The 15178-nt window shown below is 43.3% G+C and overlaps 1 protein-coding gene across 2 annotated transcripts in view; it reads right to left on the bottom strand.

Annotated features, from left to right (window-relative positions):
* Positions 1-265: 265 nt before the first annotated feature.
* LOC137278669 (anoctamin-8-like) overlaps positions 266-15178 on the bottom strand; it is a 53820-nt gene continuing 38907 nt past the window's right edge. For both annotated transcript variants that reach the window (XM_067811174.1, XM_067811175.1), the window contains exons 4-15: positions 14634-14750; positions 13542-13666; positions 8669-8830; positions 7761-8049; positions 7470-7525; positions 6916-6990; positions 6349-6559; positions 5213-5412; positions 3263-3460; positions 2412-2543; positions 1844-1954; positions 266-1330 (exon numbers count right to left, since the gene is read on the bottom strand). In XM_067811174.1, coding sequence (XP_067667275.1) covers positions 350-1330; positions 1844-1954; positions 2412-2543; positions 3263-3460; positions 5213-5412; positions 6349-6559; positions 6916-6990; positions 7470-7525; positions 7761-8049; positions 8669-8830; positions 13542-13666; positions 14634-14750 — 2657 coding nt within the window. In that variant the 3' untranslated portion in view covers positions 266-349. The remainder of the gene's footprint in view (positions 1331-1843; positions 1955-2411; positions 2544-3262; positions 3461-5212; positions 5413-6348; positions 6560-6915; positions 6991-7469; positions 7526-7760; positions 8050-8668; positions 8831-13541; positions 13667-14633; positions 14751-15178) is intronic.

Raw genomic sequence — 15178 nt, 5'->3', positions numbered from 1 at the left:
GAAAATGCCTTTTCTGGACTTTACAATATAATTAAAACATTCATGTGTGCTCAGGAAAAACAAAAAAATGCATTCTGATACTTGTCTCATTATCAACAGTGCAGTTCTGCCAAACTTCATTTAACGGAATTCATGAATGTCAAAACTAAAGCTCACTGATATTGATCCATGCTACATAAACTTCTGTTACACATTCCCCTAAAAATCATGAAAAGTTAAACATGTTCTTCAACACCAACACCAGAAGTATTCATCTTGATGGAGAGGTCATGAGAAGCACCTGTCCATTACCTAGCAACAAAGGTTACTGCTGCTACTGTGAAGCTGCAACTCATGACATGTCCACAACCTAGCTGGAGCTAGCATCTTTCCTGGACTGGGAGTCACTTGAGGCCATGTGTGGGTGGCGCTGGATGATGCTTCCTCCTGGAATAACTGTCATGTAGTCTCGGTCACTTCTGTAACTCTTTCCCGATTCTGAAATGATTTCAGTTGACTCCGACCGTGAACTTAACTGAGGATTATGATCTGGGGATTGTGATGAGTTGGAGGAAGACTGAGACTGGATATGAGAATCTGACGTACGTCGTGTGACCATACGTCGAGCATCAGAGTTCTGAGCATTCATCATCTGCTCCGATCTGTAAGACGACAGATGAAACTGTGAATCAGATGACTTGCAGGTAGTTCCTCTTACAGATTCCATTCTGTTGCAGGATTGAGAAGTGTGTCTCTGACCATCAACACATGATCCATCACTGGTCCTCTCAAGGCTCTCCCTTGACTGATGACTTGTTTTGTTCAAAGGCTCAGACACAGCCTCTGAGGAACACTTTGGGACACTACGACATCTAGCACCACCAGGTGGTGAGTTGGACGTCTGAATGGATGATGATGACTGACTTCTGGGCACAGATCTACCACTCGGATGACCTCTAAGCTCTGTTGAAAAACCATGCACCTCACCTTCACCTTGCGCCTGGCTCCAAGGATCAGTGCTTGGATGCTGCCGTTTTTGAGAACTACTGACTTGACCTCTATGATCTGGACTACGCACAATCGGTGAACGTGATGGAATAGATGGACAGTGACCATATGGGGGAGCACTAGTGCCCCGCCCTGCACTCTGAGTGAGGGACCCCCTTGGGGGAGGCTGGGGAGCAGCTTGAGGGGCAGGCCGGAGCCCAGGGAGGGTAGAAGGCACAGGGTTTGGGTTCCTGGGACTGTCAGGGGGTCTGCTCTGGCGAGGACTATCTGACAGGTTTTCAGATGGACAGCGACGTCTAATGTCTGGTGAGTTAAGTCCTGGTGACGTCTGAGCTTCAAGTCTCTAAAAAAATTATTAACAAGAATTAAAGAATTCATTCATCATACAATGAAACTTGGTTGCAAAACTTGTACAATCCATCTTAGGCCTTTACATTAATCTTCAGAAAATACAATATTTGCGTGTAGAAAGAGCAAAGGAAATTACTTATAATAGAAAGATGACAAGATGTACAACTGTCCCTGTGTTTAAACAGTGGTGAGTGAGCTGAGGATTGTTGAGCTAAATGCAACTAATGATCTCTTGGAAACTATAATGATAAAAACGTAGACTGTTCTAAGGTAAATGATATGTAAATATCCTATTGTGAGACCAATATATCCCATTGTAAGATCATTATACACCATGTTGAAAACACAATATCCCATAATAAGACCACTATATCCCATCACACCACTATATCCCATCACACCACTATATCCCACTGTAAGACTACTATATCCTACTGTGAGACCAACATACTCTATGAAGACAGTGACTAAGAGCATCATACCCCATCACTGTTCAATAACTCACCTTGAGGGCCTCTCTCCGCTGGAACTCCACCTTGGCCATTTCCAGCGCCACCCAGTCAGGGATGTCAGGAATAGCATAGGCAATAGAGAACTTGAGCAATAGGATCAGATGCTGCAACAGACACACAACCTTTGGATAAAACACACACTTGTGAAGTTTCTCTGGCTTCCTGATGCACTTGGAATACACTAACATGCATCAACCATGTTGTTTGACCAAATCATCCCATATGCCGCCTCTCACAGAAGGCAAGGGTTGCTAAACACCACAACGTCTACTTCCAGTACAATGATAATACCTTGCATACCTACAGTACAATGACAGCCATGTGACCTACCCATAGTACAATGATGACAATGTCACCTACCTCTAGTACAACAACAATGTCACCTGCCCGTAGTACAATGATGTCACCGACCCCTAGTACAATGATGTCAATGTCACCTACCTCAAGTATGATGACGACAATGCCACCAACCCCTAGTACAATGATGATGACGTCACCTACCTACAGTACAATGATAGCCATGTGACCTACCCATGGTACAATGATGACGATGTCACCTACCTCAAGTACAATGACGATGATGATGGTGGTGCTGTCATCCATGTTGGGCATCATTCTGTGTGTCAGTCCAGACATCCCAATCAGGGCACAGTTGACAATGACAGCAATCACTCCCATCACCTCTAAGGCATCCTGCCCAAACAATCAATGCCCAATCACATAGTGCACAAACAGTAGGACCATCAAATGTCCAATGTCTGTTGTTGGATTATTTACCTTTTGACCTGAGTAAGTGACTTGCTGTTGATGCAGCGTCAGCCAGCAATATTTCCATCTGTGAACCAGTATCTTTTGCCTGATACAGTATATGAAATAAGCAAAAAACACAGACAGACATCAGGACTGTTAGCTTCAAAATATTACCAGCCAAAATTGAATTTAACCATGTATGGAACATGATATCAAAAATGATAAAAAGACCATCAGCCTGGTTATGTGTAAGCACAGACTGTCAGAAATCTAGCCTGTCTCAGCTAGTCAGATAGGCTTGTTTCATACACTGCATGACATCAGTTGGAGCATGACACAGACGTGGTTGATGTCATGAAAATGACTCTCAGTGTCAGGAAAATATGACAAAACTGTACAGTCATCTCTTACAAAAATATGAAACACTACTACATAAAGCATGAAGCACTACAAGACAACAGGGATGACAGGAATGGACAGTTTGCAGTGAACATTCGCAAGACAAACAGCATGGCAAGCTTAGAAATTATCAAATTTGTGTTCAGAGTAAATTTGTTGAGCTGTAGGTGGAGGAAAGTTGTCAATATTTACAGAGTCATGATTGCAGTGATTGACCAGCACACCTACCACAGGGACAGATATAAAACAGAGTGATGACCTACCTGCCAGATGCCAATGTTCTCCACACGTTTGCCAAATGGGCGCTGATGATTGACACAAAGCTTGAAGGCGTCGCTCCGGATCTCGATGATGTTGTTAAGCAGGGCACACAGGGCTGCTAGAGGAAAGGCCGAGGAGAAGAGTGTCACATAGCCAAACTGGATGAACATCTCAAGGTAGTCCTCGTAGGTGTCCTCATACTGGAGAACAGACATTACAAATCTAACTTTGCATATCAGTCAGTATGTGGGGAACAGACATCTCAACTCGCCCAAACCTCCCATCAACTCACCCCACCTCCCATCAACTCGCCCTACATCCCATCTATTCACCTCACCTCCCATCAACTCACCCAACCTCCCATCCATTCACCCCATCTCCCATCCACTCACCCCATCTCCCATCAACTTGCCCAACCTCCCACCAACTCACCCCATCTCCCATCCACTCACCCCACCTCCCATTTATTAACCCCACCTCCCATCCACTCATCCCACATCCCATCAACTTGCCCGACCTCCCATCAACTCGCCCCACCTCCCATCAACTCGCCCAACCTCTCACCCACTCACCCCACATCCCATCAACTCATCCCACCTCCCATCTATTCACCCCACCTCCCATCAACTCACCCCACCTCCCATCAACTCGCCCTACATCCCATCTATTCACCTCACCTCCCACCAACTCACCCCATCTCCCATCATCTTGTCCCACCTCCCATCAACTTGCCCAACCTCCCACCAACTCACCCCATCTCCCATCCACTCACCCCACCTCCCATCAACATGCCCCACGTCCCATCCACTCACCCAACCTCCCATTTATTAACCCCACCTCCCATCCACTCATCCCACATCCCATCAACTTGCCCAACCTCCCATCAACTCGCCCCACCTCCCATCAACCCACCCAACCTCCCACCCACTCACCCCACATCCCATCAACTCACCCCACCTCCCATCTATTCACCCCACCTCCCATCCACTCATCCCACATCCCATCAACTTGCCCAGCCTCCCATCAACTTGCCCCACCTCCCATCAACTCGCCCAACCTCCCATCCACTTACCCCACATCCCATCAACTTGCCCCGCCTCCAATCTATTCACCCCACCTCCAATCAACTCACCCCACATCCCATCAACTCACCCCACCTGCCATCTATTCACCCCACCTCCCATCAACTCAGCCCACCTCCCATCAACTCACCCCACATCCCATCAACTCACCCAACCTTCCATCTATTCACCCCACCTACCATCCACTCATCCCATCCACTCATTCCATCAACTCGCCCCACCTCCCATCAACTTGCCCAACCTACCATCAACTCGCCCAACCTACCATCCACTCACCCCACCTCCCATCAACTTGTCCCACCTCCCATCAACTTACCCCACCTCCCATCAACTCGCCCAACCTCCCATCTATTCACCCCACCTCCCATCAACTCACCCCACATCCCATCAACTCACCCCACATCCCATCAACTTGCCCAACCTCCCATCTATTCACCCCACTTCCCATCCACTCACCCCACCTCCCATCAACTCACTCCACATCCCATCAACTTGCCCAGCCTCCCATCTATTCACCCCACCTACCATCCACTCATCCCATCAACTCGCCCAACCTCCAATCAACTTGCCCCAACTCCCATCAACTCGCCCAACCTCCCATCCACTCAACCCACCTCCCATCAACTCACCCCACATCCCATCAACTTGCCCAACCTCCCATCTATTCACCCCACCTCCCATCAACTCACCCCACCTCCCATCAACTCGCCCCACCTCCCATCAACTCGCCCAGCCTCCCATCAACTCACTCCCCCTCCCATCCACTCACCCCACCTCCATCTATTCACCCCACCTCCCATCAATTCACCCCACATCCCATCAACTCAACCCACATCCCCTCAACTCACCCTGCCTCTTAACACTACCCACCTTCTTCATGGCACTCTCAACCTCTGCCTGCGTGAGTGTTGGTCCGCTCATCTTCTCCCCGAGTGGGGACTGACTCGTCTCTATCACAGGGTCCTCCTGCTTCTCCTTGTGTAGGATGTTGTTGGCCAAATGCTGCTGGGGACTTTCCTCACCAGGACTGGGTTCTGTCTCCACCTGCTCCTGTTCAGGCGTGTTGTCAACTGTCAACAAAAGATATCATCTCATTAACTTAGCGACATTTACATTAAATAGGTATCGGATGAGTGACGACAAATAACAACTAAATCCCTTCACTCACCACAATCACTCGTCACCCTTTCTACTCTAGCAGCTAGCACTAATACCTAACCCATAAATTTAGTTCCTGCAACCCTACACCATCCCATATTTTTCCTTACCCCAGCAGTTCACCTCCCTCCATGCCGTCTCCCATCCATGCCAAGCAGTCAACCTCCACTATCCATGTCCTCTCCCATCCGTGCCCAGCTGTCAGCCTCATCCCTCCATGTCCTATCTCACCCACAACCAGCAGTCAGCCTCATCCCTCCATGTCCTCTCTCACCCACAACCAGCAGTCAACCTCATCCCTCCATGTCCTCTCTCACCCGCAACCAGCTGTCAGCCTCATCCCTCCATGTCCTCTCTCACCCGCAACCAGCAGTCAGCCTCATCCCTCCATGTCCTCTCTCACTCGAAACCAGCAGTCAGCCTCATCCCTCCATGTCCTCTCTCACCCGCAACCAGCAGTCAGCCTCATCCCTCCATGTCCTCTCTCACCCGCAACCAGCAGTCAGCCTCATCCCTCCATGTCCTCTCTCACCCACAACCAGCAGTCAGCCTCATCCCTCCATGTCCTCTCTCACCCGCAACCAGCAGTCAACCTCATCCCTCCATGTCCTCTCCTACCCATGCTCATCAATTGACCCATCTGCATCTGTGTCCCCTCCCACCTGTGCCAAGCACCTGACCCACCTGCATCTGAAGTCCCTCCCATCCATGCCCAGCAATCAACCCATCTGCACCTGTGTCCCCTCCCACCTGTCCCTGCCCCAAACAATCAACCCACCTGTCTGTGTGTCCTCTCCCACCTCTCCGTGTCCCCTCCCACCTGTCCCTGCCCCAAACAATCAACCCACCTGTCTGTGTGTCCTCTCCCACCTGTCCCCGCCGTCGCCGCCTGACCCCACTGGTCATCTCCTTGATTTCCTTGTCCAGACTTGAGGGGGACATCTGTCCAGTGATCTGCAGACCCACCTTCAACAGTTTGGCCTTCCACACGAGATATGGCAGGAGGGCCTCCTTCAGGTTTCCGATCACCTGCCTGGTGATGAGCAGCGCTGCCAGTTGCTGGGGGAACAAACCATCGTGCATATCTACTAGAAATAGTTTCTGAAGGTTCAAAGTGTATCATAACACATTGCAATACATAAGGTTATATTGCAATACGTATCATGATATATTGTATAACTAGTAAAATGTCTTTGCATGAATTGGTCTTAAGTAGAACAAAACAAGATGTTGGTGATAATGACTGACCATGTCACCATCTTTGAGGCCCAAATAGTGTTCAACGAAATGTATGAATTCACCTTAGAGCACAATATCACAAAGCCTTGGTTCCAACCCCATAGTTCTCACATCGATCTCTGGTCCCCTGAGGTCCAACTAGAGATACAGATCCTAGCATGTTTCCTTGAGCCTACCTCTCTCAGTCGGTCCATATCCCGCAGATAGAAGGCGATGTAGAACAGGGACAGGAATGAGTTGACAAACTGGAACTGAAGCAACACATATATTATTACTGGGCTCATTTGTACACATTGTGCATCATTCCTAATGCCTTGACAAGTCACTTTGGAAATCATAAAGAATGAAACAAAGAGACAAAGTCATTAATATTCCCCACAAAAGCAAAATATTCTTCATGAATATGTCTACTAGTTATCTGCTCCAGACAAGATGACATCCTCCTAGTTACAGGTAAAGTGAAACAGCCCAAACCAAAACTCATATCTGGGTGTACCACCAAAAAGGGACATCTAAGGATGAAGAATGACACATGTACCAAGCTGCTCACAAACAGTTTAAGAGGGATGCTTCTGACAAAGTGTGACAGACGCACGGACACATGCATGGATGAATGGAATTTGTTCTCATATCCTCCACAACAATGAAGTTAAGAAAATACCTGCCCTCAAATATCCAAACAACCACACAGTTCACATTGCAATGTATATGACAACCGTTGGAAACTTACCATTACTAGTTTTAGAATGAGCTGATTTTCATATGTTTCTTCCAATCGGTAGTTCTCTGTAAGGAAAACAACAATACTACCTTGTCACTTGAGACACACTACAAACACAACAAAAATCTAGATAGAAGAATATGTATGGCTATTAATGTAATTATGAAAAACTCTTTCACATTACTGATAAAAATTCAGTGACAGAACAACATGAAGTGGTAGGTTCTAGACATAAGAAATTCCTCAGCTGGAAATCTATGGCTGAATAAGCTGTTTAGCGAACACTAAATCAACACTTACCCTTATCATTTAGCCAAACCGCAATCACTCTGTAAAGTTCATCAAAAACTGTTATGCACATTGCTAGCAGGATCTTAGGGCAGAACCGGAGGAATGATGGGATATCATCTGACGCAATGAGGGCATTGACCCATTCCTGCAACTGGAAGATGAGCAGCATCACAGCGAACACCACGAAAAGACAGAAGCCTATCACGGGGAAGCTGACCAGGTACCGAAACAGGTTGCGTTTCCAGGATGGGTAAAATGGCTGCATCCGTCCTGTCACAGGACTCTTCACCAGGTCGCCCTGAAACAACATCCGAAGGTGTTCTGTTTTCTTCGTTGTTTAACACTATTATCAGTAATATTCCAGTAATATAAAAGTGACCGGTAAATAATTAATGAGGATGAGATAATCCAGATGCTGACATTGTGAACTACAATCCACACCATCAGGGTACTAGGCACGTCACTGAACTTGACCCATCAATCCATTTGATCACCTCTTATGACCAGCATGAGTTGCTTCGAATCAGTTCTAACCCTGAATCCCCCACATGACTGAAAGTGCCCACACATTGAAGATCAGGAAACAGTATTTTCTTTTTATGATTACTTTAGAAGAAAGACGTGATAAAAGGTTCATAACACCCATGGTGCTGATAAGAAGCATTATTTGGGCACAACTGGGAAGATCAGCTGATCCTGACACAACTAAGGAAGGTACCACAATGAAATACTGTTGCTATAAATATTGCGTCACTCAAATATTGCATCATACAATACCGAAAACCTAGTTCTTTGACATTAAGACACAGGTTGGCTTTAAAGCAATGGTCTACCACAAATTATTCAAATAACTATTTAATATGTTTCCAAATAATTCTACAACCCTGCTCTGAACTTGAACTTGTCAACCTTCCTACCTTATAGAGGGGTCTTGGGTCCTTAATCAGTTCATCTTTTCTTTCCAGAGTGCCCCACTTGTAGGCAAGCTCTGAGCTGGTTCTCTTCCAGTGCTCCAGATACAAGGTTGCCCATATCACATTGAACAAGGCATAGGTCACAAAGCAAATGTCCTCAATCTCCTGCAGAACAATTCCTAATACCATCAATATCAAAATAATTACATGATGAGACAGGTGGGTGTTGCCACAGACAGGATGTGGCCAAATGAAAAACTGAACAATACTACATATTTTCCAACCTCAGAATATCCATATAACCTGTTTTCTCCTCAGTAAGTACATACTTACAGTTTGTTATCACATACAGTAGTAATGTATTCTGGTTATATAATTACAGTGTGCCCAAGTCCATCAATACAGCTGTAAAAATAATGTTCAGTTTGCTGTTTCAGAAGCGTCTGTCTGTCTTAAGTCTACGTTACAGAACAGGAGGTACCACAGTTGTAGCATTACAATCGCTGTGTGACACGGGGCCCGGGGCACTATTGATAACAGAATGACCCAATTTGTGTGACTTTTGATCCAATTGAACTTAATCAATGACTGATTTGGTAAATGGCAATCTTCAGTGAAGTAAGCGCCATCATTAACAGGCATATAATGAGAACTGATGATGTGCTAACAGTAGACACAATGTTCCCTCTACTCCCTCCCTACCTGTGTCACAGCCCAATACTGTAGTGATGGAGTAGAGGGGGAGACTTTTGCAACACAGAGCTGACAATACACAGAGAAAGACTTGTTACAGTGCAATATACCCCACTGCCAAAAGCAACTCATTCAGTACTTCGTGGTAGTTACTTTTTATCTCGACTGACATTACATGTTACTGATGTTTTGCAAATGGTAATCAATGGAAGGGAGATAACTTTAAACCTGACTTCTACGAAATCTAGCAAAGGCTATGAAAACATTTGACTCTCTTTCCAATAAAAAAAATTTAACAAAACGTTCAAATGTAGTCCCTGTGAATATTAAGAACAGGATTTACACTGTGGCAAATTTACAAAGACAATACCTATGGAGAAAAACAGCAAGATGCAAGGATTGAATCTGAATGATGAAACAGTGTACAGTTTTTACGTTGTGCACTGGAAAAGAGGGCTACCACCAGTTTCAGTCTGTCCAACTTGACATGGAAACGCAAAAAACACATTTTTTTCAGAAATCCAAAAGTACCAATAGGCACCAGCAGACCACCAGATCTATCTGTGCGCTAAGTTGGGTGAAAGTTATAATCCTGAAAAGAAAAATGTGCACAGACACACAGATGCACAAACACACTGGTACATGGACAGACAGTCCATTCTGATAAGCCCCAATTAAACATGTTGCTGGTGATAAAAATAAAAATAAAACAAGAAGACAAAGTCATCAAAACATACTGTGGGAGATAATTATATAAATATACTACAATCAGGTACAGTCATTACTGTACTCAGTCAACACTAGGTGCAGTAACTGTATCTCTGCACAGCTGACTACAAATTAAATAGAGTTTGGCTTGTCACTATGCATAGCAGAGACACAGGCTGTCAATGACAGCATAAGAGAATGAATTCGTTTTGTTGAATTTTACACCTAACTCTAATTTGAACACTCATTTCTGTTATATCACCTCGAACTGATGATTGTTATAAATGTTCAACAGTTAGTGAAACTCCTCACACAAGTATGGAGTTGCCATATCAAGAAACATATGAGGGGTATATGGGATTGAACCCATCATCCTTGGTTTCTGTGACATCTAAGGGAGGCAGCTCCATTCAGGAGAGACTGACTTAGGTCAGAGAATGTTCAATAACCAACATTCAGTACAGCAACAAGCCATCTGTATATCAGATGCTCCATAGCAACAGCTGCACCTGACTAGGGTCACATGTAACATACACTACACTGGAGAGTTATTTACCTGGTCAATACATTCACTGCATCTCAATTCTCAGCCTCCACAACGTGTCAGATTCACACTTAATACATAGCAACACATTTACAGCACTAAGTATATACTTTTTTCCTAATATATATGGTATATACTGCCACACTTATCCTGAAATGTCTAACAAAATTTTAACGTATGCATTTGATAGACACGTTGGCTTATTACAAATCTCTTGTATTATGTTCAAAATTTCTTTTAAGGCAATTATGTCAACAACCATTAATATCATTATCATCTCTTCATCTGCCTCATGTCCTATCAAGGAATATCTTCAGAAATGGTCTGTCAACCCATACTCCTAATGTGAGGAAAGTCACCATGACCTGTGTTAATGTGCGCATCAAACTAACATTGACTGATCCTTGGAATCACGGTACAGGCTGACCCTGCACCACGCAGCTGTCACACATAGCTGTGTTACTCATGTACAGAAACACTCAGTCAAGATGTCCTGCACTCACTGTTTACCTTTCCACTGCTACCATGCTGCTGATATAACAGATACACCTTCACTATCACTGATGTCAATATACTGACACCATTATCACTGATGTTAATATACTGACATCTTCACTATCACTGATGTTAATATACTGACACCTTCACTGTCACTGATATAGATGTACAGACACCTTCACTATCACTGATATCAATATACTGACACCTTCACTATTACTGATATCAATATACAGACACCTTCACTATCACTGATATCAATATACAGACAGCTTCACTATCACGGATATTGATATACTGACACCTTCACTATCACTGGTATCGATATACAGTGAGTGACACCTTCACTATCACTGATGTCAATATACTGACACCTTCACTATCACTGATGTCAATATACAGACACCTTCACTATCACTGATGTCAATATACAGACACCTTCACTATCACGGATATTGATATACTGACACCTTCACTATCACTGATATAGATATACAGTGAGTGACACCTTCACTATCACTGATGTCAATATACTGACACCTTCACTATCACTGATGTCAATATACTGACACCATTATCACTGATGTCAATATACTGACACCTTCACTATCACTGATGTCAATATACTGACACCATTATCACTGATGTCAATATACTGACACCTTCACTATCAATGATGTCAATATACAGACACCTTCACTATTACTGATATCAATATACAGACACCTTCACTATCACGGATATTGATATACTAACACCTTCACTATCACTGATATCAATATACAGTGAGTGACACCTTCACTATCACTGATGTCAATATACTGACACCTTTACTATCAATGATGTCAATATACTGACACCTTCACTATTGCTGATATCGATATACAGACACCTTCACTATCACTGATGTCAATATACTGACATCTTCACTATCACTGATGTCAATATACTGATACCTTCACTATAATGATATCAATATACTGACACCTTCACTATCACTGATATCAATATACAGACACCTTCACTATCACTGATGTCAATGTGCTGACACCTCCACTATCAATGATATCAATGTACTGACAACTTCACTATCACTGATCAACATACTGACACCATTACTATCACTGACGTCAATATACTGACACCTTCATTACCAATGATGATGATATACTATCACCTTCACTACCAATGGAGGTGATATCCTGACACCTTCACTACCAATGGCCGCGATATACTGTCACCTTCTCTACTAATGACCATGATATACTGACACCTCCACTGTGATACACTCTCATAGGTAGTGGAGCAGTGGTAGACATCAACACCTGTGGTATTAGCATGAGTGGTGCTAGAGTCTTTAAAAGCAGACTGACACTGATTGGCATGACTGCATTATCATAAGAGGAGATATAAATACTGGTAATTGTTAAAAAAGGCATGATAAAACACATGCAAAAAAACACAATACAATGCACATATATTGATGGACTTTGGTCAAGGTGTAATAATGTAAACCACAAAAATAAAACACATGAAAGCAAGCTGAACAGAAATGAAAACAGAAATTAAAGAAAACTAAACCTCTAAACACTGCAACGTTTCAACAAACTTGTTTTTGTTTAATCTGCAGCTGCCGTAGCTACTTAAACAGACGACGTCATTGCCCATTCAGACCTGCCATGGGTCTGTCACCATCACTCACACTGCAGTCAGTGTGTCTAGTACTACTTGTTAACACATCACCAGGGAATTACACTGACAGGCAGCTGACCTCAAGGCAAACACAACATAATGTAAGTGTTGATTACAATATCAATAATTCATCTGAAGCCAGTCTTATAATCACACATACTAAACTCAATATATGTGATAGAGTGGCAGCAAGCACCTTGACCCGTGCTCTCAATAATACATTTATAACTGTTTCCATTAAGCCAGACAAAAAAATTACTTTGCTTTCTGAAATGTCTACATGAAATGTTGATATGCAGGAGGGAACTCATCAAGTTTTCATAGGAAGATTCTACATTTCTCAAACAGGAAATTTTGCAAAGATATGATGTCCTTCACAAAAATTGTTTCAAAACCTTTCTAAGAGTTCATAAGTTGCCAGGGCCGTTACAGTCACAGTCTTCTGTGACCAGCTGTTGGACTGGATGAATGGTCAACCAGCACCAGAATGTGCAGAGATTCATCAGCTCACAAAAGCTTTCAGTCTAACTCTGGCATGCTCTGTGTTGGAGAAATGCTATACATTATAACACCATAGAGATATGCATACTGTATGCGGCTGCACTGATCAAACACACCCACAGAAACCAAGAATTAAACATGTGTGATACATGTACATATTATCGTTGACATCATCACATCTCTCCCTGTACAGAGACTGCAAAGTATGCAAGCAGTGAACCAAATACCGTATTATCTCACCTGTGAGTCCTGTATGAACCAGAACACTATCCCCAGCAGTGTTGGGAAGCACAGAGACGCTGTGTAGTGTCCTAGGTAGGCGAAATACAGAGCAATCTTCACACCAAAGTACTCACAGATCTTCTCTGAAAGTCGAGAAAGTCAAATACTTATCATTACAAATTGCAATACTTATTTTCAGGATAATCTTTAAAGTATCAACCATACTAGACCTTTTTGACCTCTTTTTGACACCTACAGACACTGGTGTGGTAGAACATCAAATCTACATGTAAATCAGCAGATCCTGCCTCTGCCAAGAGAGGCAAATTTAGTGCTGCAGTGATTACAGCTATTCATTCATGTTCACTCAAGACATCCATGGGAAAGAATGGGCAAAGCTGAACACCTGCTTATGAAAGCATCTTTACATATTCCTACAACAACGTGAAGGAAAATATGATGTGTCTTCAAGCTAGCATGAACTTGATTCTCAATTTCTATCATAATTGCCACTTAATATTTATTTTTCTTCTTCAGTGAACATGAAAGTAATATACCCTTTTGAGGTTCTGTCGTTTAAACCTGAGCTATACTCAGGTACTCAAGAAGGTTCACCATTTAACAAGGATAGGAAAAGCATAGATTCCTAACAATGTTCATGACTTAATGTGATGCGACATTCAAGTCTGGCGGATTAATTGATACCTACTAACATTTAGGGTGAGGACTATTTTATGGATATACAACTTTTTTATTTTGTATAGACTAAAGTATAAAGAAGTTGTATATCCATAAAATAGTCCTCATGCTTCAACTCCCCAACTTCTAGAAAGCCAATCAAAGCCCTACTATCATTTACTCACTCACTCCTGACAAGACTCACTGACTCACAATGGGGTGTTGTTTGGATTAGATTACTTAACCTGAGTGGTTACAGGAAAGGTTACAGGAGGTTCTCTGTGAAATACACTCTGAGGTATTGGCTGACTGTTTGTCACACTGGTATTTAGTGGTGGGCTGTTCCTACTCCATTACCTGGCTGCCATGAAACATTCTGAACAAGATGACTGTAGCATTTGTCACAGTCACTGCCAACTATATTTCACATACGTTGTGGTTGTTTCCTGAAGAACGCCTGGACCCAGCACTTTCGCAGCTCGGCAAGATCCTCCTTGTTGTGGAGGGGAAACACCTGCGAGATGACCTTGCCGGACTCGAGGCGGGGAACTGTATGGAGGAATCACAGGCGTCATACTTCACAGAGGCTGATCAATAACTGCAGTGTCCAAGATAATTCACTTACCTTGTGGCATACTCAAGATACTCTTCACGGTAATGATGAACTCGTTCTATGGAAAACATGCAGCACTGATACAGCAAATCACAAATTCCGAAAGTCCAGGGGGTGACAGCTAATGTTAAAGAAAAGTAATTTCGGCAAAATGTCATGAAACAAATATACTCTACAAAAATACAAACACAAAAATGGTTTTCGGATGGATACTTTACGTACTGTATGAATAACCAATAGATTGAATTAATAGATTCAACAAATATACTACCGACAAGAAATAAGGGAACTAATGAAATAATAGCGAATTTGAAACTGCTTTAAATATCCACTAAATCAATTTTAGGCGTCAAGTTCAATATCT

Source organism: Haliotis asinina, chromosome 3 (genome assembly GCF_037392515.1).
Source record: "Haliotis asinina isolate JCU_RB_2024 chromosome 3, JCU_Hal_asi_v2, whole genome shotgun sequence".
NCBI classification, from domain to species: domain Eukaryota; kingdom Metazoa; phylum Mollusca; class Gastropoda; order Lepetellida; family Haliotidae; genus Haliotis; species Haliotis asinina.
This window is presented reverse-complemented; position numbering and strand designations above follow the sequence as displayed.